General features: G+C 45.1%; 1 protein-coding gene across 2 annotated transcripts in view; it reads right to left on the bottom strand.

Moving 5' to 3' along the window:
* Nucleotides 1–24,138, bottom strand: part of GALNT2 (polypeptide N-acetylgalactosaminyltransferase 2) — a 216,174-nt gene that overhangs the window by 84,003 nt on the left and 108,033 nt on the right. For both annotated transcript variants that reach the window (XM_055234905.2, XM_063614004.1), the window contains exon 2: nucleotides 19,387–19,480. In XM_055234905.2, coding sequence (XP_055090880.1) covers nucleotides 19,387–19,480 — 94 coding nt within the window. The remainder of the gene's footprint in view (nucleotides 1–19,386; nucleotides 19,481–24,138) is intronic.

Here is a 24,138-nt window from a genome sequence, read left to right as displayed (position 1 = left end):
CGCACGCATGCACACACACACACACACAAACAGAGCACAAAATCCAAGCATGAGGGTGAGCCTGGCTCACTGACTCCCTCTGACACTCTGGTTTGTATAAAACGGAAATAATATTCCACTTCTGGGGTTGTTATAACAACTAAACGAGATGACCACAGCAAAAGCCCTACACTACTAACTATAAAATTAACGGATATTTACAGGCAGAAATGACCGAACACAAACAGAATGCCCCTGCCTCTCTGATGTAAACCCCTATGCCCTCACGCAGAAAGGGCTGCTGGGAACCACCCAGCCACCAGGCCCTCTGTGACACCCATGAGGGGTGTCCCACTCTGCAACTAACCCCGGGAGGCAAGCAGGAAGCATAGAGGGAATCCCTGCTTTCTTCTTGGGGTTCCTCTGGGCACTGCCCAGGCGAGCAGGGGTGCGGACCTGTGGATACACTGAATTCATGCCCTGCTGTCACCCACGAGTACCTCCTGCCCTCCCCACAGCGCTGTGAGAAGAGAGAAGGTAAGGCCAGTGGATGCTTTCCTCTACATCTACACTTGTATCCTTCCATTTCCATCTGCTGCTCCCAAGAAGCACCTGGAAATAATAACTCAACGCCATTCTCTGCTTGCTTCAGGCAGGGGGAGATGTGAGACAGGTCCCATGTCAGGTGGAGTGGGGAGGAAGAGAGGCTTGCTCTGAAGCCAGGGGTGTTAGCGCTCGAAAGAGGAATAGTCCAGACACAGCCCACTTTACAAAATGGAAGTGCCAGGGGCCTACTCCAAGAGAAAATTAGTTTTACTCTCAGCCATATCATGATCAGTTAGGTCCTTACGTTTTCCATTTAAGCTGTTTTTCACACTCCTTGGCGGTACTGGGTCTGAGAAACCCCAGGACTGTGCAGAGATGGGAAGCACCAGCCCTCTGCCCCTCACCTGTGCATGCCTTTTTCTCCTGCTCTCTGCATCACCCAGAGGGCTACTGAGGGCCACAAAGTCTGTGGGGGCTCCCACTCAGATGCGGAACTTCTCCTTCTCAGTGGGGATGAGGTGAGGAGAAGCGGGGCCTGCCTGCTGACAGCAGCTTGTGTGCTGGATGGAGCAAGAATGCAGGAGCCTGTGTCCTCGGGTGGACCTGTACCTTCCCATCTCCTGTCGAGACCCAGACCCACCCTCTCTCAATCCTAGGGTTGGAAGAATACTAAAGGGACATCTCGCACTTGCTGTCCTGAGGAAGGTATGGGTGACCTCATAAGACGATATTTTATTTTGGGTCTTAATTTTGGAGAAAAACAATCCACCACCCTCTATTTTCTCCAAGTTGAACAGAACAGCCCAGTACAGTGAAAACACCAAGCCCAAGTAAATGTACAGAAATTAACAAACACCTCACTGGAAAGACCCGCCATCCAAAAGTGAGGAGGAGATGGGATAGCTCCATAACCAAAGCCAAGGTTCCAAGAAAGCCCTGGAGAAAGGGCACTTGGGCTGGGTCTTGAAGCTTGAGCAGGAGCCTGCCAGATGTAGGAGGGATGTAACAGAAGACACCTGGAGACAGAAGAGACCCAGTAGGGAGGGACGGCAGGCAGGAGGTGAGGGGTCCCTGTGCCCAGTGGCTGCAAATCCTCTAGCCCGGGCTGAAGTACTTGAACCTTACTCCCCACATCCTAGAGTGCGCACAGGATATTTGGAGCAAATTAGTGCTGATCCACTTTGCACTCCAGGAATGTGCCTCTGGCTGTGGAACGAAGGATGCTCAGACAGGAGACGAAAGCGAGGAGGCTGACGACCCCGGTGCAAGCGTGTACAGCCTAGTGCACATCTGCCCCCTGCTCAGGAAGGTCCTGCCCCTATCTGAGGATGTGTCCCCAGCCAAATGCCATGTCACCTCCAAGCCAGCCCAGCCCCTGCAAGCCCCCAACTCACGTCCAGGTCTCTGCTCACCTCCGGCTTGCGTGGCCAGTGGTGCCTCCACAGGACTCCCTCCTCCTCCAGGAGGAGCCATGGTGGAATCTGTGGCAGGGCGGGCACAGCACCTCTCAGGAAGGCTGCCATGCTTCCACTAACCTGGCTAATACTTCATTACTGTTTTGTCAGTCCCGTCCGCAACCCCAGGTTTACCTGGGAACCCTTACTAAACCTGGTCTTCCCAGCCATGCCTGCACCACTGATGCTGTGCATACTTACAGATAAGGCAGGGCCACTGCAATGTATGTGTCTACCCCTCCTGCCGGATGAGCCGGCTAAGCTGCCTCTCAATGTGGCTACCTCCTCCAGGAGCCCTCCCTGGGGTCCCCAGCTGCTGCCTCTCTGCACCCTCTCTCTTTTCTTTCTCCTCTCTCTGCAAGCCTCTTCCTGCCCCCTCACACAGAGCTACATCCCAACCACAGCTTTTCTAAAACCCTCTTGCCAGGGGGCCTTATAAGTGCTTCCACTCTTCTGTCTGATAACTCGAAATTCCACCGAGGCTAGAGCTCAAGTTTGCAGCTGAACACAGGAACAAACACAGAGACAATGGTGTTTGTTCCTGCTCTGCCGGCACCTCAATGACTCCCAAGTAACTCCCCAGAAATTATAGCCACCTCTCGGATTCTGGCTGTGCCCTCCCTGTCTTGACCTTGGTCCGGACTTGGTGACACATTCACTGAAAGCCATTTAAAATGTGTCCTGTCTCTCTCCACCTGACTCAGGCTTCAATACCCTTCTAACCTTGTATGCTGTACCCTTTTCAGTTTGGAGATCAAGTCTGGACAGAGAAGATGGAGGCCCATGGGAACGGGCAGGCTCCGCTTCCTCTCCCTGAGGAGCTGGGATGCTCTTCTTGCTCTCTCTCCTCCCCTCGTGTCCACAGGCCTATGCTCGTCATCTTCAGCACTGACCCCTCTGCACGCACTGGAATAGCTGTCTCTGCTCCCCCCACAATGGTGAATGGGGGCCTAGCCCGGAAGCTGCTAGGCAGTGCACTTCAGTAATGAAAATGAACATCCTGCTAAGCCCTACAGATGTTCCTGCAACTTGTTCTGACACTGTTCCCAGGGCCTGTGGCACTGTGGGGACAGTGTCCCTCCCCTCCTGGCCACCTCACAGCTGCATCTGATGTCTGATGGCAAATGGAGGCCAGTCCATTTGAAGGGCTAGGCTAATGGTAAGAGGAAGCGAGATTCCCTGCCCATTACCTTTGGACTGATGGCCCTAAGGCCTTCCCTTCTTATCCTTGTAGCCATGAAAAACAATGTGTGCAGTCAGAGAGGGGATGGGCCCAGGTTAATTCTTCTGCCTCTGGGAGAGAAGGGCCAGGACCCGGAGAGACAGAGCAGACCTACGGTGGCCTGACAAGTCCTGGCTCTGGACCCCTGCAGGAGAAGGGGGTCCTAAGGCTGGTGTTGGTGGTGCCACTTTTGTCTGCCGGTCCATTCTGCAGGACACATCCCTGCCCACTCTCCTGACTCAGCCACTACCCCGGCCACTGCTCCCTGGGTTACACAGACTTCAGGCCTAGCAACTTTTTCTTGTTTCTCTTCCCCATCTTTGACTTAGTCAGCATGCCTCCCCACTGATACTCTTCATCACACCTGCTATCATTCACGGCACAAGGTTTTGTGCTTTGCTACTTCCTTGGGTACAGAATTTCTTCTCCCTCCCGTAACCCACCCACCAGGCTCTGAGTTATAGCTACCTTTTCAGAATCTGTTTTTTCCCGGTTTAGTTTTGGGAACTTTTCTCCCCATCTTATCGAGGCTGGAGAGCAGGATGGTGTGCCTCGAGCAGAGAGTGGCTGGCGACTGTAACGGTCCATGGTGCCTGGAGTGGAGGCTGAGCATAGGCACTGAGGCCCTGGGAAGGCTGCTTGGGGCCCTGCCAGCATCAGCTCTGTGGCTGACACTCTAGGACCTGGCTGCGGCCAGAGACACAGCCAGACACGGCTCCTAAGTGCCACTCAGGACACCATTTCCATGGGACAGTTCATTCTAGGATCCTAATAACCAATCCTCAAGTGAAATTTTTGAAAAAGACGCTTTTATCATCAGCGGACTACTTGCATTTGGATGACTTGTTCAAATAAATGTTGGTTTAAAATAATGCTACCTTTCCAAACAATGCCACTTCTTTCTTAAAATTTTTGTTTTCACTAAACCTTATATTTGAAAAAAAAGATGATAGAAACCTATAAAACTGATCCTTCAAATAACTAACATCACAAAGCACATGAAGACCCCGGCACACAGAGGTGCAGGCACACCCCAGCACAGAGAGGCAGAGGCAGAGGCACACCCCAGCACACAGAGGCTCACGCACAGACACATGCACAAATGCGGTCTTTAGAGGACTCTCAGTTGCGACTGTCCTTCAGCAGCAGATCAGGACATTCTGACATATGCTCCTGGGCAAAGAGCTGTCATCTACCACCTGCAGGTGTATGAGGGGAGGTATCTTCCTGAGTGCAGGTCCCATCGTGCAGGAAACTGAGAGTCTCAGTGGATTCAGGCTGCAGGAGGCTTCAGGATTCTGCACGAGTGTTCGCTGCTGTACTGCAATTCTTCATTCAAATCCTCCCCAGGAAAGACAGCTTAAACAAATGTGAAGCTACCCCACATAAAACAGAGCAACCGCCGGGCGCGGTGGCTCACGCTTGTAATCCCAGCACTTTGGGAGGCCGAGGCGGGTGGATCACGAGGTCAGGAGATCGAGACCACGGTGAAACCCCGTCTCTACTAAAAATACAAAAAAAAAAAGCTAGCCGGGCGAGGTGGCGGGCGCCTGTAGTCCCAGCTACTCGGAGAGGCTGAGGCAGGAGAATGGCGTGAACCCGGGAGGCGGAGCTTGCAGTGAGCCGAGATTGCGCCACTGCACTCCAGCCTGGGCGACAGAGCGAGACTCCGTCTCAAAAAAAAAAAAAAAAAAAAAAACAGAGCAACCACTGGGAAAGCAGCCAAGGAAGGAAAACAGAATGTATTTAATATCAAAGGACAAGGCTCTCAGATTTATTTTAACTTCTTGGTTGATCTCAAATTGAATGTAATTTTACTGTGCTTAAAAGAAAAAAAAATCCTAATATTCTTCCTCTAGAAGGTCATAATGCTACACCATGAAAGAAAAGATGAGGACAAGGCCAGGATTACAAACAAATAGATCATTTCAATTACAAAGGCCCATAAATTATGCTTTATTATTTGTCACTGGATATCTTGTATCACAGGAAATTTTCTTCACCTGTGAGAAACCGTCTCCTGAAATAAGGAATCCCACACATCCATGATTAAGGACAAAAAAAACAGGAAATCCAAAAAAGTGATAAAAAGCTATTTAAAAGAAAACCTAAGAAAATATCAGATGTTATACAGGAAATAGTTTGCATTTGTTTAAAATTATCTGTGCTATCAAAACAACTAAAAATATACCACAAAACAATATCAAATTGATAAAAGTGCAATAAATCTTCATGTATGAATCATCATATACCTCTTCTTCAAATTTGAAATGAAAATTCATCATTTTCCCTTATATGTTGTAGTACCTAACCATAATAAATTTAGCCTATTGTACATGGTCTTGACCGATCTTCTTTTTCATCCTAAATATCAGTAATAATATCAAGTGAATCTACTGCCCAGAATCCCAGCCAACAGATGAAAAAGAAGGAGAGAAAGACAGCATCTGTTAACCAGCGACTACTTGGTTTGCTACTTCATACAAGACCTTGTCCACACCATACCATAACCATGTCAAATACGATGGTTTCTGCTTTACAAGTTAGGAAACTAAGGCACAGAAGTTAAACTTATCCAACATATCACAGCTGTAAGATGATGGAACCACAACTCAAACCCAGGTCCTAATTATGCCCAGTCTGTGTTCCCTCCACTGCACCCGACAACTCACTTTTAAGTGGGGAAAATTGAAGTGAAACACCAAAAAGCAACCCTCCATGCCTGTGCAGTTCTCAGCTGCCCAGCCCCCTTTCAGGTGGCAGTGCCAGTCCTGTCTCCACCCTGGAGTGACTGAGTCTCTGACTTTGACAGCAGGTGTTCCTGTCTCTGAAACGCTGGCATCACCTGTTGTTGGACTCAGAAGGAACTGTGGACATCATCTCTCCAGGTGTGAAAATCTCTCCATTACAGTCCCCAATGTCCAGCCACAGCTTAAGAGGTGCTGAGCATGGGGAGCCCCCCGTTTCAAAAGGCAGCTGTTTCACTGGACAGTGAGAACTGTTGGTGGGGGCTTCCTCAGATAAAAACAAACGCTGCTTCCTGGACAGGCACAGTGGCTCATGCCTATGATCCCAGCACTTTGGGAGGCTGAGGAATGGGGATCACTTGGGCTCAGGAGTTTGAGATCAGCCTGGGGAACACAGCGAGATGCTGTCTCTGCAAAAAAAATTTTAAAAATGCGTCTGGCATGGTGGCACATACCTGTAGTCCTAGCTATGTGGGAGGCTGAAGCAGGAGGATTGCTTAAGCCCAGGAGTTCGAGGCTGCAGTGAGCTATGATTGCACTACTGCACTCCAGCCTGGGTTGGTGAGACCCTGTCTCAAAACAACAACAGAAACAAAAAAATTCTTCCCTCTAACTTCTGCTCAAATACAAGAAACAGAAGTCTCAAATAAAAAGAGAAAAAAAGTCTTCGGCCTCTTTTATATGGTAGCCTTTCAAATATTCAGACATCACGATCCCACTTCCCCTTGGAAGCCCTTCTGTAAAAACATCCACAGTTACTGCACGTGTTCCTCATCGGACACTGCTTCCGCTTCCTCAAAATCTGAGTCACTGTCAGCCGGACTAACTCTAGTTTATCTGCATCCCTGAACACTGTGCTCTGAACAGAACAAAACACTTCAGCTATGGGGTGGGAGCCCAGAGAACACTGGATGTCATGTGACGGCTTCTGGACATTGTATTTCGACTAATAAAGCTTAAGATAACTATTTTTAAACAGCTCCATTACATTTCTGGCTACTGATCTCAGCCCTTGGTCTCTACTTTCTTGCTTGTTGGAACAAGAGAAGGACAATGGAAGATTTTTTAATGTTGGCTAGAGTAAGAAAATAGGCCCCTTGTGGAAGACAAAATGGCAACTAATATTAAAAAATGCATGCATTGCCATTGACCCTGCAATTTCACTTTTAGGAATTCACTTCAAGAAAACAATCATGGACTTACAAAGATTTACCTCTCAGGATACTGGCTGGAGCCCCTCTTTACGTCCCACAACAAAAAATAAGTTCAATGAGCCGATGGCCGTGGAGATGTTGCTGCCATTAAAATGCTATAGGAGATGTTTATGGACGTGAAAAGGAGTTCCCGATATATTGCCCAAGCAGAGATGGTACACCACAGTGCTGTATTTGTAAAAATGTAGCTGTAAGCAGATGGTAGGGGACTGCCCATAGAAAAAGGCCCCGTTTCAGGAGAGAAGAGAGAGGAGGGTGGCCCCCGATCAGGGAGCCAGAGCCCAGGAGAGGCTCTGAAAGAGAGATGGGTATGTGTGGAGAGGCGTCTCAGCAAACCCCCCAAATCTACTGAAATGTTAGTCACCTTGTGGATGACCTGAATTTTCATAGAAATTCATGGAAAGCCTGAACTTTGAATGTGGGATAAACAGGACCTGTTGTCAGAGAGGCCAAATGCCTCAGGAGCATGTGGTCCCAGGAGCCAACTCTAAGAAACTGTGTGCAAGGCCTGAGGCTTCAAGCGTGTGGGTCTCGGCGCGTCCCATGCAGAGGAGACCCCTTCGTCTCAGCTATGGGGGCAGCACACCCACCTGGGTATACGCCCAGGGCAAGTATGGAGGAACATGCGGTGGGAGAGGAATGGTGCTTATTTCTGGATGGTAGAATTATGTATGAATATAATGTTCTTATTTTTGCTTATCTGAATTTCTAAAATGTACAATACACACATTGCTTGCTTTTTAAAAGATGCTTCCCTAAAGACACTGACAACCATGTATTTTCCTTATGACAACACTGTGCAGATCACTGGCCTCGGGCCTGGCTCATGAAGAACTATGTAGACTTCGCTCCCCACAAGTGTCACACAGTTCCACCCCAGACAACACGTATCACAGGGCACACAGTTCACAGAGACACAGGAAGGGAATTCTGACCCATAACATGGGTGAACCTGGAGGAGTTATGCTAAGTGAACAAGCCAGAAATAAAGGACAAATACTGTAAGGCTGCACTCATACGAGGGACCCAGAGGAACCAAATTCATAGAAACAGGAATACCAGGGCATGGGAGAGGCAGGAATGGGACATTGGTATTACATGGGTACAGTTTCCATTTTGCAAGATGAAAACAACTCTAAGGATGGATGGTGGTGATGACTGCACAACACTGCGAATGCGCTTAATGCCACAGACCTGTACGCTTAAAAAGGCAACTTTAGTGTTATGCATCTTTTACCGCAATTAAAAAGATAAATGCACAATGCCAGAACCCATTAAGTCACCTAGAAAAACAAAGGGTCAGGGAACACTTCTCTCTGATGCTGCAGCAATGCTGAACAAATAACACAAGTGGTTCACCTCATCTTTCTTCCGGCAGGTGGGAAGTAGAAAAGCTAAAATGTCTCTGTTAGGATCAGTGGCAATTCACACCCTGGATTTAAGTTCTCTTAACACATTTCATCATTCCTGTTTCATTCATCTTTACATGAACATTAGCAATTTCTGTTCTGAGAAATCCACAGTCTGGGGTAATTAAACAGCAGCACATTGGGGAGGGGTGGCCATGATGAAGACACAGCCCAGGACCAGGACGGGGAGGGGCCTCAAGGAGAATCCAGACGGCCTTACGACTATCCTTTCTGAACTCTCCCCCTACCCGCATCTCTCCTAAGCCTCAGACCTTTACACAAGGTCACTAAGGAATACAAGAATGGCACTAAGGTCTCATGAAGGCAAAGAGAAAATCTGCCCCAAAAGGCCACACTGACCAAAGGGTGAGAGATCTCCAACAAGAACCTCATCAACAGCTGTCCTCAGAGGCAGACCCCGGCCTTCCAGCCCCTACAGCTGCCCCTGCTCCTCTTCCAGCCCCACTCCTCTGCTGGCCCCTGCTCCTCTTCCGGTCCTTCTGCCAGCTGGCTGGCTGGTCAGATTCAGAGACAATTACAGGGAGAAACTTATTTTTCAATCCAGAGGTTTTTCCATGCCAAGGGGAAAAAATGACATTCTTCTCTATCAGATAGATTTCCAAAATACAAAATATTGACTCACATTCATACTCTATTTGAAGACAATATTTTAAAAACCAACACTGAAAAAAAAAATTCAGTGGTTCCAAGTAGAAAGCATGATGCTGAAATTGAAGCAAGGGTCATAGAGTTTATGGACAAAAACTCATCCACAGTAGACCTGAAATGTGGTATGAGGGTGGGGGGAACTACAGAGATATATTTTTACAGCATGTAAAATAAAATAAAATTGGTGATTCTAATCTGAGAATAGAGATTAAAGGGAAATGGGAAGACAGAGTTAACAGAGTCGAAGAGTTTTAGAGCAAGAATGTATCTAAATTTTACAGATAAGGAAAACAAAACCCAAATACTCCTTAACTTTTCTAAGGCCACAGGACTGGTGGCACAGCTGAGCCTAGAGCTCCCGGCCGTCATCCTTGTTCCGAACTCTGATCCTGTGATCCCAGGTTATTGTTCTTGTCCCCATTCCATGACTTCCAGCTGGGACTGCCACTTGGGTGGTATACTTTATCCAAATTCCAGATTCTTCCCCAAAGTATGATGAACTGAGGCAAGAAATAGAGTTAAAACAATAATCTGGGTTTTTGTGACCACAATAGCCCCAAGAGTGGTAGTCTCCAAAGTGGGGCCACACAAGACAATCTTCTGGGGCAAAGAAAGAAAATGACAGACATTGTCAAGTATTTTCCTCATCCTTTATAATAGCTTATTTAAAATACACTTTATGATACAAACAGGAGGCAGGGAAATACTGGGTAGGAGAGGGTGGTCCCTGGCGAGGGCCACACCCTCAAGCCTGGAACCGTGGGGCCCAAAGTGAGAACACGCATTTCTGTTTTCCTGCCTGAATGCTGCCTTTTCCAAAACCACCCCGGCCCGCCCCACCCTCCATCCTGTACCCATAAAAACCCCAGGCCTTACCAGCAGAGCAATAGAGAAGGAGAGAAGAAACAGCCAGATGTTGGAGAGAATCAGCTTGATTTCAGAGGGACAGCTGGACAATGGGACTTTGGAGAAGAGTTTGGCCGGGGACAGCAGGACTCCAGGGGAAGACCATCTTCCCACTTCCCCCCCTTCCCATCCCACTGAGAGCCACTTCCAGCACTCAATAAAGTCCTCCACATTCACCATCCTTCAATTTGTTTGCACAACTTGATTCTTCCTGGACACCGGACAAGAATTCGGGTACCAAGAGGGTGGATGCAAAAGGCTTTCACCCTGACCTTGCACTGAGCTAACACTTAAGTCATCTGTGGACAGCAAATCTAAGAGCACACTGTAACATATGCCCTCTGGGGCTCCTGGGGTCACAGGTAGCCCCACCCAGATGCTGCCGGGGGGCTGCACAGAGTTCTACTCCTGCCGATGCCCAACAGCACTCACCCCAGCCCCTGCACCCACTCACCTGTATGCTGCCCTTCCCGTGAGGGGCTGAGAGCTGTGGGCTGAGTCCTGTGAAGGGGTCAAGGGAACTATCCCATTTCATTTAGAATATATCAATAAATCCGTATGGCAATATGCATGTAATTCCTAAGTAAGCATTTTAATACATGTGTGTGGGAGGTGGTCTAAATATATGTTTGTTCATAGAGTGTGCGATCAGAAAATTGGAGAGTGTTGGCCTGGAACATCACTGCTCTGCCCTACTAGATCTGGCTCCTTCATCTGTCAGTGGGTTCTGTGGCCATAAAAGCATCCAGCTTGGTGTCATGTCTTCCCACCCATCTGTCTACAACTGCTACATGCCCAACACACAGAACACAGGAAGCCACTGAGCTTCCTAAACAAACCACTGACACACTGGAAAGTGCCATGGCCAGTAGTTTCTTACAAACCATAAAACTTTAGCTGTGTTCCTCATGCTTAGGGAAAATATATTTTTCAATCACAAGAAAGTAACTTCTAACAACAGAAAAATTACGTGTATGCTGGTTTAGTAAGAAAAACAGTTTCAACATAAAAAGGAAAGAAAGCCCTTTGGCATAATAAAAAGATATTGTGCATTTATCAAAAATTACTGCTAATAACTCAAAAGAGAGGCAAATCAGTACATTCCGATCTCTCTGAAGATAAGAAAACCAACCTTATGCAACAGTTAAGGATATGAAAGGCAGAGTCAACGTGACCACTCAAATGATTTTGAATATGGTATGACTCTCAGTGGTCAAATCCAGCCTATGACCTGAAGATGGCTTTTCCCTCCCTCTCTCTATTTGCCTGAAAGCCATCAGAACACCTGTATGTTTTTAATAGAAGATAATCCATAGGAAGTCTCTCATTAATCCACACAACAGAAGTGTATATTCTGGCTTCCTATTATTATAATAAAGGAATATTAGTTAACTGTTCTATTCAGATACTCCCCATTGTGTGGGTAATGTTTACTTTACATATGAAAGAACTGTGGCTCAGGGTTTCATGACTCATCCAGGAGCTGGAAAGATGACAGGGAGGCCGACTTAACACACAAACTGACTGCACGCGTGCATCCAGTCAGAGTTCCTGGAGGAGACAGTGACATACCTGCATCCGGTGTAGCTGGGACAACGCTTGGGGAAGGCACAAAGGAGGGGCTTGGACTCCCTGGAGTGACGCTTGTCCAACCACAGTCAAGAACACAACGTGAACGTGAAAACACTCTCACCAGCAAACACTGTCACCAGTAAACACCCTCACCAGTAAACACCCTCACCAGCAAAGCAAACACTTCATAAACGGACTTCCAGTTCCTGATAGGCATGTAAGGAGCTTGAAAGTCGTTATTCCGTCCTAACAGTAAAAAGCTGAATAAAATGAAAAATCAGCGCTTCTTAAGAGATCTGTCTTGGATCTGTTGGAGAAATGTCACAAGCCACAGCCCCCCAAATTGGACAGGTGAATACAGGGAATCACAATTCACTGGAGCAGAAGCCTGTAAGTAGAAACCCCTGAAGATCCACTACGGGGGTAGGAAAACCTAAACTATAGTGGAAAATTCCTGGAGGCTCACTGTGGACAAGCCTAAGAGATTAAAAACTCCAGGGGGACCCAGTCATGGGGGTGCAGGGGAGTGGGCGTGGCTGTATTTGTGTGAGTTTTACCTCCTGGAGCTCTACCAGATCCTCACAGTGAACACTGGAGAAATATCCCCTCCTCATACTTACAACAGGGAGAGGGGAAAACTACCATTTTGAAAGAAGCCAGGGCACTGTGTTCTTATTACTAAGGCCTGCCCTTGGGAGAAACTATTTAAATAGGGACTAAACTGCTGGCATTTATCAGAGCCTGTCCAATCTGAGGGACAGGAAATAATCAGCCTCTGCTAGACTTTAGTATCACCTAAGGATGTGGACAAAGGGAAGCTGAGAAGCAAATGTGAGGCTCACAGTCCAGGCACAAAGGTTCCCTAAAAGAATGAGACCAAATCATAGGACTATAGCAAGCTTCCCCTCCCACTACACCTTAACACCGCACAACTAAAGGCCTATTTACCAGGGTTCCGTGCACCCAGTCCATCACATCCAGCTTTCAACATAAAATTATAAGGCACACTAAGAGGTTAAACACACACACACACACACACACACACACACACACGTACAGTTTTAAGAGACAGAGCAAGTATCAGAACCAGACTCAGATACAGAACAATGTTGGAATGATCAGATCAGGAATTTAAAACAACTATAATTAATATGCTAGGGACTCTAATGGAAAAAGTAGATAACACACAAGAACAGACAGATAATGTAAGCAGAGAAATGGATATTATGAAAAAGAATCAAAAGGAAATGCTAGAGATCAAAAACACTGTAGAGAATGAGGAATGTCTTTAACGGGCTCATTAGTAGATAGGACATGCTGAGGAAAAAAAATCTCTAAACTTAAGGATATGACATTAGAAACTTCTAAAACTCAAATGCAAAGACAAAAAAGATGAAAAAAATTGAAATAATATCCATAGAACTGTGGAACAATTACAGTGGTGTAAATATGCATGATGGGAATACCAGAAGGAGAAGAGAGAAAGGAACAGGAGAAATACTGGAAGCAATAAGGACAAAGAATTTCCCCAGATCAATGTTGAACACCAAAACGCAAATTAAGGAAACTTAGAGAACACACACAATAGTATAAAGGCTCCAAAAACTAAACTGAGGCATATCATATTCAAATTGCAGAAAATCAAAGATAAAGAAAAAATATAGAAAGAAACACCTTACCTATCAATAGAAGAGCAAAGAGAAGGATTATAACTAATGTCTTCTCAGAAACCATGCAGGAAAGAAGAGAGGAGAGGGAAATATTTAAAGGGCTCAGAGAAAAAAAAATGACCACCTAGAATTCTGTACCATTTAAGATTGATCTTCAAAGATGAAGGAGGGATAGAAACTTCCTCAAACACAAGTTGAGGGAATTTGTTGCCAGTAGACCTGCCTTGCAAAAAATGTTAAAAGCAGCTCTTTTAACACAGGAAAATAACATAGATCAGAAACCTGGATCTACACGAAGAAAGGATGCATCAAAGAAGGAATAAGTGAAGGTAAAATAAAAATGTTTCCTTTTTTTTTTTTTTTTTGAGTTGGAGTCTTGCTCTGTCACGTAGGCTGCAGAGCAGTGGTACGATCTCGGCTCACTGCAGCCTCTGCCTCCCAGGTTCCAGGGATTCTCCTGCCTCAGCCTCCCAGGTAGCTGGAATTATAGGCACGCACCACCACACCTGGCTAATTTTTGTATTTTTTGTAGAGACAGGGTTTCACCATGTTGGCCAGGCTGGTCTCGAACTCCTGACCTCAGGTGATCCGCCCACCTCGGCCTCCCAAAGTGCTGGAATTACAGGCGTGAACCACTGCTCCTCGCCTATTTTTCTTTTTCTTAATTGAACTTAATGGCTTGTTTGAAATAATAATAGCAACAATATAGTCTATCATGTATTCTTTTATATATTATATACATATGCTTATGTGTAAGTAAAATGAATGACAGCAATGATATAAGGGATGAGAGGGAGGAATCAAGAATACTTTGTTATTATAAGATACTTCACTACCTGTGAAACAGTATAGTGTTATCTGAAAGAAGATAAACTAATCTTTTTTAAAGACACATAACAGATATGCTGAGAAGAGAGAGAAAATGGGATCATACAGAAAACTCAATTAAAATGACAAAAGGCAGAAAAAGTGTGAAACGTAAAAGTACAAACATAGAATAAGGGCAATAAATAAAAAACAATAACAAATATAGTCAATATGAATTTAAACATATCAACAATCACTTTATACATCAATGGTCTAAATACACTAAAGAACATACCAACGTTGTCAGTGAGAAACAAAAGTCCCAATTATATGTTGTCTACAACAAATCCACTGTAAATAAAACAACAAACAGATTAAAAGTAAAATGATAAAGAATGGCCTTTACCAAGAAAGGTTAGATAGATTACGATAACACTAATCAAAAGAAAGTAAGAACAGCTATATTAATTTCTGACAATGAAGACTTTAGATCATGGGAATTTTTAAGGGATCAAGAGAGAATTACCTAATGATTTTTTAAACGTCTGTTTTCCAAAAAGATACAACAATCCTTAACGTGTATGTGCCTAAAAAGAGCACAAAAATACATGAGGCAAAAACTGATAGAACTACAAGGAGAAATAAATGAACTCACTGTTATAGTTTGAGACCTCAATAGTCCTCTATCAAAAATGGGCATATCCTGCAAGAGGAAGCTCAGTAAGGACAGAGTTGAACTCAACAACACCATCAATCAACTAGATATAATTGACATCTATAGACTAATTCGGTCAAAAACAGCAGAGTACACATTCTTCTCAAACTCACATGGAACATTCACCAAAAGAGACCGCTTTCTGGGCCATAAAGCATACCTTAACAAATTGAAAAGAACAGAAATCAGACTGTGTGCTCTCAGAACACAATACAATTAAACTAGATTCAATAACAGAAAGATAGCTAGCTGGGAAATCCCAAAGTATGTGGAGACTAAACAACACACTTCTAAATGACACAGGGGTCAAAGAACAAATCTCAGGAAAAAATGTTTTTAAATTTCCAAAGTAAATAAAAATGAAAACAGAACTTACCAAAATTTGTGAGATGCAGCAAAAGCAGTGCTTCCAAAGAAATTTATAGTACTGAGTGCATATATTAGAAAAGAAAGATCTAAAAGCAATCATCTAAGATTCTACTTTAAAAAACTAGAAAAAGGAAAAGTTAAATCCAAAGTAAGTAGAAGACATAATAAAAATTATTACAGAAATCAATAAAATTGAAAACAGAAAATCAATACAGAAAAAAAAATAAAACCAAAAGCTGGTTCTCTCAAAATATCAATAAAAGCAATGAACCTTTAACCAGGCTAAGTGAAAAAGAAAAAAGGCACACTTTACCAATATCAGAAATGAAAGTGGGGATATCACTATAGATCCCATGGATATGAAAAGGACAATAAGGAATAGTATGAACAACTCTATGCCCATAAATCAATAAGCTGGATGAAATGGACCAATTCTCCAAAGACATACTCTGCCAAAATTCACATAAGAAATAAACAATTTGAACAGGTCATATCTATTAAAGAAATTGAATCAATAATTAATAATCTTCCCAAACAGAAAGCACCAGGCCTAGGTGTGTTCACTGATGAATTCTGACCAACATTTAAAGAAAGAAATTATACCAATTCTCTACAATCTCTTCCAGAAGACAGAAGCAGAAGAAATACTTCCTAACTCGTTCTATGAGGCCAGCATTACCCTAATACCAAAAACCAGACAAAGACATTTAAGAAAAGAAAGGTATGGCTGGGCATGCTGGCTCACGCCTGTAATCCCAGCACTTTGGGAGGGCTGAGGCAGGCGGATCACCTGGGGTCAGGAGTTCAAGATCAGCCTGGCCTACATGACGAAACCCTGTCTCTGAAAAAAAAAAAAAAAAAAAAAAAAGAAATGAAAGGTACTGATTAATAGCTTTCATATGACCATACGCAGGAATTCTCAACAAAATAAAGCAAATCAAATTCAACAATGTGTAAAAAGAATTATACACCATGATCAAGTAGGATTTATGCCAGTTATGCAAGAGTGGCTCAACAAATGAAAACCCATTAATGTAATCTATCATATCCACTAGCTAAGCAAGAAAAATCACATGATCATATCAATAGATGCAAAAAAAAGCACTTGACAAAATCCAACACCCATTCATGTTACAAATTCTCAAACTAGGAATATATGAGAACTTCCTCAACTTGATAATGAATACCTACAAAAATCCTGCAGCTAACATCATACTTAATGGTGAAAAACTGTAAACTTTCCCACTAAGGTCAGGAACAAGGCAAAGATGACCCCTCACCACTGTTCTTCAGTATTGTACTGGAAGTCCTAGCTAATGAAATAAGACAAAAAAAAAGTATAAAGATTGGAAGAAAATAAATAAAATTCTATTTGTTCATAGATCACATGATAGTCTATGCAGAAAACCTGAAACAATGAACAAAAATTTCCTGGGACTAATAAACAATTACAGCAAGGTTATAAGATGTGAGGTCAATATACAAAAGTTCAACTGCTTTCCTATATACCAGCAACAAAGAAGTGGAATGTGAAGTGAAAATCACAAGACCATTTACATTAGAAACTCCCAAAATGAAAAACTTAGGTACAAATCTGACAAAATATGTATAAATTCTGTATGAGGAAAACCATAAAACTCGGATAAAAGGTATCAGAAGAATTAAACAAAGAAATATTTGACATTCATGGGGAATAAGACAATATGGTCAAAATGTCCGTTAATCTCAACTGATCTATAGATTCAATGCAATTCGAGCCAAAATCCCAGCAAGTTGTTTTGTGGATATTAACAAACTGATTCTAAAATTTACAAATTTATATGGAACAGCAAAAGATCTGGAATAGCTGAAACTACCTTGAAAGAAAACAAAGGTGACTAACACTACTTGGCTTCAAGACTTTACATGAAGTCATGGTAATCAAGACACTGTGGTAGTGGCAAAATAACAGACAGATCAATGGAAGCAAATAAACAGCCCCCATACAGAACCGTATGAATATTGCCAACTGATCTCTGACAAAGGAGCAAACGCAATAAAGCGGAGAGAAGAGAGTCTCTTCAGCAAATGTTTCTGGAAGGTCTGGACATGCAAAAAAAAAAAAAAAAAAAGAACCTAGACACAGCTCTTAAACTTTTCACAAAATTAACTCCAAATGAATCACAGACCTAAATGTAAAACACCAAAGTAGGCCAGGCGTGGTGGCTCCCGCTGTAATTCCAGCACTTTGGGAGGCCGAGGCGGGCGGATCACCTGAGGTCAGGAGTTTGAGACCAGCCTGGCCGACATGGCAAAATCCTGTCTCTACTAAAAATACAAAAATTAGCTGGGCTTGGTGGCAGGTGCCTGTAATCCCAGCTACTGGGAGGCTTAAACAGGAGAATCACTTGAACCTGGAAGGCGGAGGTTGCAATGAGCTGAGATTTCACCACTGCACTCCAGCCTGGGCAACAGAGTGAGACTCTGTCTCAAATAAATAAGTAAACACACCAAAGTATAAAACTCATAGAAGATAACATAGAAGAAAATCTAGGTGACCTTTTTGTGGTGAAGACTTTTTAGAGAAAACACCAAAGGCATGACAACGAAGGAAATAACTGATAAGCCAGATTTTAATCAATTAAAATCTTCTAGAACACTATCAAGACAATGAGAAGATAGGCCACAGACTAGGAGAAACATTTACAAAACCCGTATCTGATAAAGGATGATTATCCTAAATGTGTAAAGACTCTTAAAACTCAACAATAAGAAAATGAACCACTGGATTAAAAATGCACAAAAGGCGTGAACACCTCAGAAAATATAGAGATGGCAAATAAGCCTATGAAAAGATGCTCAACATCATATGTCATTAGAGAACTGAAAATAAAAACAAAAGTGAAATACTACTCCACACCTATTAGAGTGGCCTAAATCCAGAACATTGGCAACACCAAATGCTGGTGAGGATGTAGAGAAACAGGAACCCTCACTCTCTGTGGTGGGAATGGAAAATGGAAAAGACACTTTGGAAAACAACTTAGCAGTTTCTTACAAAACTCAGCATACTCTTACCATATGATCCAGCAATCATACCCTTTGGTATTTACCCAAATGAGCTGAAAACTTATGTCTACATGAAAATCGGTACATAGATATTTATAGTAGCTTTAATCATAATTGCCAAAACTTGGAAGCAACCAAGATGTCCTTCACTAGGTGAATAAACAAATACACCCAGACAATGGAATATTAATTCATTAAGAAATGAGCTATCCAGCCATGAAAAGACATAGAGGAACCTTAAATATATATAAAATATTAATATATTATATTAATTATATTAATATATTAAAATAAATATATATTAAATATATATTACTCAGTGAAAGAAGCTAATCTGAAAAGCTGACATACTCTATGATTCCAACTGCCTGACATTCTAGAAAAGCAAAACTTCAGAGGCAACAAAAGGATCGCTGGTTGCTAGGGGCTGGGGGGAGGAAAGGATGAACAGGCAGAGCACGGAGGACTCTTAAGGCAGTGAAACGACTCTGTATGATACTACAGTGGCGGCTAAATGCCATTATGCATTTGTCCAAACCCACAGAATGTGTAACATCGAGAGTGAACCCTAATGTCAACTACAGACTTTGGGTGATGATGACATTTCAATGCAGGTTCATGGATTGTAACAAATGTACCACTCTGTTGGGGAATACTGACAATGGAGGAGGTTGTATGTGTGTTGGGGGTGGGGGTGCAGGAGGTATACAGGAATTCTCTGCACCTTCCCCTCAGTTTTGTTCTGAAGCTAAAACTGCCCTAAAAAATAAAGTCTATTAAAAATATTTCATGAACTAATATATACTAATATATACTTTCTAATTCAGTCTATTTTTATTTTCTCTTTCAATACATTTTGGTCACCTCCCATTAAAGTTTTAACTTGACCACCCACTAATGGGTCCGATGGAAGTCGGCAAAGTGGTGCTCTAGGGTGGTGTCTCCTGCTGACCTATGGAATCCAGCCTCTCCCCACAGACCACCTGCTCCAAAAGCCATGCTCAGTCCACTCCCAATCACGTGCTCAAAGCAAGATGGCTTCCTGGCCCCTGGCAGTACCTGGAGGGAGGGTCTCCATGCTTTGTGCTTTCTCTTCTCCATTGCTGTGATGAAGGTCTTTCTTTTTAACGGGGTCAATTTCATTCCAGTCCTCCTAGGGGAACAAAGACACTGAATGAGTTGACTGGTTCTTCAAGCACACCTTCACTCATCAGTTCAATACATACCGAGTCTTAGGAGAGTAACACTTGGCCCTGGGGATGCACTGAGGGAGGGCACATCTTAAAGACTCCACACACCAGAAATTGTTAGGGAGTCAAGATGCAAGGGGAGAAAAGCATGGGCATGACCTTTCCCAAGGGTTTGCATTTCTCTCTTCATTTTATATTTGTATTGCTTATCTGTGGGAAGGAAATACTCCGAAAACTCCCAGGGCTTTGGGGATTTCTGAGGGTGGGGAAGCGAGATAGGGAAAGTGGATTAAATGAAATAATTCTAGAGTGGTTAAATTAAGACCATTAAAATGAAGGTAGCTCTCCAGACATCTTAGGTGGTTTATGGACATCTTAGGACCAGATTCTCCCTAAGGGCTCCTTTGAGCTCCCCTCAGAGAGTGTTAAATGATTTAATTCCACTGACTAACACCGGAGCAGGGGGTAGGGCCACCAAGCTTTTCCTAGGGCTTACTCTAATAGGACTGCCGAAACAGAGATACACATTAAGGACTCAATGTGAAAACAGAATAAGATATAAGCTCTGGCAGAATTTATTCAACTCATCTGGGCAAACAATTTACTCTAATTTATCAACATTAAATCAGACTAAATAACAACTGCACAACCACAGAGCTAAATATATTTTTCCACCACTGGGAATCTGATTTCTGTGACTAAAATAAGAAAGGTTTCTGTATATAACCCAAATCAGAAATAACCCATGGCTAGTAATTTTCCCACCAGACTCCTGTGAGCCAAGCATTGTCAGTTGGCCATTTTCCTGAGCAGATGCGATTAGGCTGATGCGCAACAGTAATCCCTCCCTGTGGGGCGGGGAACCCAGCTCTCCCTGGGTTTATTCCACCAGCACTCCTCTGGACCAGCTCGGACTGCGTGCTGCATGCACGTTCACCACTGGAGACGTTTTGGTTCTTTACTTAAAATGTAAAGTGAGATCTGCAGAAGGGTAAACCTCAGGGCATGGGCCAAATGACACATTTTTTTCCAAATGCAACTTGCTCTGCCAATAATCTGCATTTTTACTCAAGAGGTGCGGTAATTAGACAGAAACTGTGCCTAAGACTCCCCCATCTCTTGGCCAGCTTTTCCTTCCGTTGCTTCTCTAATGAGGCGATACAGCTGCGTTTATCACATCAGGGCTGCCATGAAAATGGCAGGAGGGGAAGAACTGTAGCCTTGGCGGGCTGGTGAGAGAAACCATTCTGCAGCCAGGGGTCCAAGCCCCACCCACCCAGCAGAACGCCTTCCTGGCCTTTAAGTGCCCCATGTACTTTGGCAAGTCTTACCCCACACTGCAACAAATGTATTAAAATGCAGCTGTATCCCAATTTAAATAATTTTTACCGCAAAAAAGTTTTGAAAAGATATATTTATAACTTGGCTTTTGAGATTACTTGGCTATAAAGAAACTTTCAATTTACTACTGGCACTGATTTTGCGGGAACCCTGGCAGATAGGCAACAGTGAGAGAATTTAACCCACCAACTGGCTTTACAAAGTAAGGAGATACGTGTGAATACTAAATCAGCAAGTAATGAAATTACCACAGTCACACTCTACAGACTTTTAATTAAGCATTATTTTTTATTTTGAGGCTTGATTGTAGCATTGTGGCTGATAATTCCCACCTCTCAACCCCTCACCCCATAGGCATCTGGCCTCCTATGTACACCAGCTAATGGATCAAATCATTTAAACTTGTAGCTAAATAAAATCAAAAGTGAACACTGCCAGTGGGGCTGGTGACTCTAGCATATTCTCTACATGTAAAAATAAAGTCATTATCTGTAGTCATTATCTGACATTTGCAGGTCAACCATCAGTGTTTTCCCAGAAAATAAACTTTTTTTGTGTGCCCACAAGTAAGATTGATTTGCCCACAGGTAACACTCCTCAACCTCCCTTCTTCCTTCCAATCAACGATGCCTACTATAAAACTAGTGCAGGGTGAGTTCATGCCCATATAATTACGGCATGACAAGGTACCATGCAGACGGAACAAGCCATGCCATTCACGAATACCTACGATGCGCCAAGCATTGCGCATAGACCCTCTCTCATTCCTGCATTTTATAATTCCTGCCTTACAATGAGGACACATAAGATAGGCTAAGCAATTTGTCCAGGTTATGCAGCTGGTAAAAAGCTAAATCTGGCCCTTTATGTAAGTCAGAGTGGGAATGACAGGCTAGGGCTCAATTTAAACTAAATTATAAGAGCCTGATTCTCAAAATGTCATAAAAACCCAAGAATATATTTCTAGGAGGTCACTCACATAGGACTGTTTTGTTCTGGACTTCCAGGTCAAAAACTGCAGATTATCATCTTAACTACCTGCTCCTAAAGTAAAAATGGGGAAGGGGAAGGGGAAGGGGAAGGGGATGGGGGGGGAGGAGGGGGATGAGGAGGGGGAGGAGGAGGAGGGGGATGAGGAGGGGGAGGAGGAAGGGAGAGGGAGGGGGAAGAGGTGGGGAGAGGGGGTGGGGAGAGGGAGGGGGAAGGGGTGGGGAGAGGGAGGGGGAAGAGGTGGGGAGAGGGAGGGGGAGGAGGAGGGGGACGAGGAGGGGGAGGAGGAAGGGAGAGGGAGGAGGAGGAGGGGAGGGGGAGGAGGAGGAGGGGAGGGGGGAGGAGGAGGAGGGGAGGGGGGAGGAGGAGGAGGGGAGAGGGAGGGGGAGGAGGAAGGGAGAGGGAGGGGGAAGAGGTGGGGAGAGGGAGGGGGAGGAAGAGGGGGAGGAAGAGGAGGGGGATGAGGAGGGGGAGGAGGAAGGGAGAGGGAGGAGGAGGTGGGGAGAGGGAGGGGGAGGAAGAGGGGGAGGAGGAGGAGGGGGATGAGGAGGGGGAGGAGGAAGGGAGAGGGAGGAGGAGGAGGGGAGAGGGAGGGGGAGGAGGAGGAGGGGAGAGGGAGGGGGAGGAGGAGTAGGAGAGAGGGAGGGGGAGGAGGAGGAGGGGAGAGGGAGGGGGAGGAGGAGGAGGGGAGAGGGAGGGGGAGGAGGAAGAGGGGAGAGGGAGGGGGAGGAGGAAGAGGGGAGAGGGAGGGGGAGGAGGGGGAGGAGGAGGGGGAGGAGGGGGAGGAGGAGGGGGAGGAGGAGGGGGAGGAGGAGGGGGGAAGAGGGGGAGGAGGCAGAGGAGGAGGGGGAGGGGAGGACAATGAAAAGGAGGAACCACCATGGTGGCTGCTGCCTAACACAGTATTTACGAGGTGCCAAGCCCCACTCTGGACACTGCACATACGCTCATCTTCCTGCAATGCTATTACTATTCCAATTTTACAGGTGAGGAAGCCAAGGCACGGAACGTTTAGTGTTCTTATGAGGCTGGATCCACACCCTGGGGAGCTCAGGGCTGGAGTTCATGGTCTCAGTCATTTAGCTGTACTGCCTCTAGATAAGATAGCTTCCTCCCTCCCCCAACTAAACAGACAAAGTTCAATTAAGCCATTGTACTAACCATTCATCTCAGAATATGTGTGGTCACTAGTAATAAATTCCTGCAAAGATGGCTGACTAGGTTCACTGGCTGATGGAGCACCCACACTCAACCCACCACTGGTCTGCAGACGCTTGTCTTGTCCCACTCTCTTCTGCCCACCCCTACCGAAGGCCTTGGCCTGGTATTAAGAAAGTCAGCTCCTAGAGACACAGCGGGGGCCGGGCATCTTGGCCTGTGTTGTGCAAAGACACCCACAGACAAGCGTGGGGAACAACGGCCCAGAGACACAGGCCCCGCGTAGAACAGGGCCCCCGGGAAGGCTGTACACAGAAGTGGTAGCTCGGTGGAGACCTAAGGGAGGCAAGAAGGAACAATGGGGACTAGCGGTGGTGGGTGTAGCAGACAGATGGAACAAGGGAAAGATCAAAAACGGGAAGGCACGGAAGTGGCAGGATAGTCTGAGACCTGTATTCTAGAAACATCACTGTGGCTATAAGGTGGGGGCACACTAGAGGGCACAAGAGAGCCCAGGAGGCCATTTCAGTAATGCAGCAAGGGGAAGATGGCATGCTGGACCCAGTCCAGGTCCCGGAGGGACAGAGCGGAGACAGGTGCAGCTAGGAGGGGCTGGCAATGCAGCAGGAAGAGTGCGAGGGGGAAGAAGAATCAAAGATGGCCCCAGGTTTCTGACTGCAGCACTTCCTACACAGGTGTGATGTCCACGGAGAAGAGATACAAGAAAATTGCTGGGGAGGGTAAGAAGCAATGCTAGGAAATAAAGAGGGGTTTGGTTTGGAAATGATGAAGCTACTGTGAGATACCAAGAGGAGGCAGCTGCAAACAGACGGAGGCACAAATCTGGGGTTGTGAAAAGGCCCCCGGTAATTAAAGCTACTGGTGAGCAAGAGGGAGACCACTCAGGGAGGGCGAGGTGTCAGTGCAGGGGAGAGGAGAGGCCAATGCTGCAGGGACAAGTAGGAAAGGAGGAGACCCCGCATGACACGTGGGGAGCAGCACTGGCCTTGGAGCCAGAGCCCTCGGTTCCAGCCACGCCTGCCAATGGCAGTGGGTGTTGGAGTCCAACTTCTCTAAGATTAGGAGGCTGGGTTCAATGCCTCCTGCACAGCAGATCCCTGCCTGCCCAGCG

Source organism: Symphalangus syndactylus, chromosome 19, assembly GCF_028878055.3.
Source record: "Symphalangus syndactylus isolate Jambi chromosome 19, NHGRI_mSymSyn1-v2.1_pri, whole genome shotgun sequence".
NCBI classification, from domain to species: Eukaryota; Metazoa; Chordata; class Mammalia; order Primates; family Hylobatidae; genus Symphalangus; species Symphalangus syndactylus.
Note: the sequence above shows the minus strand (reverse complement) of the source record. Positions and strands in the feature narration are given on the sequence as shown.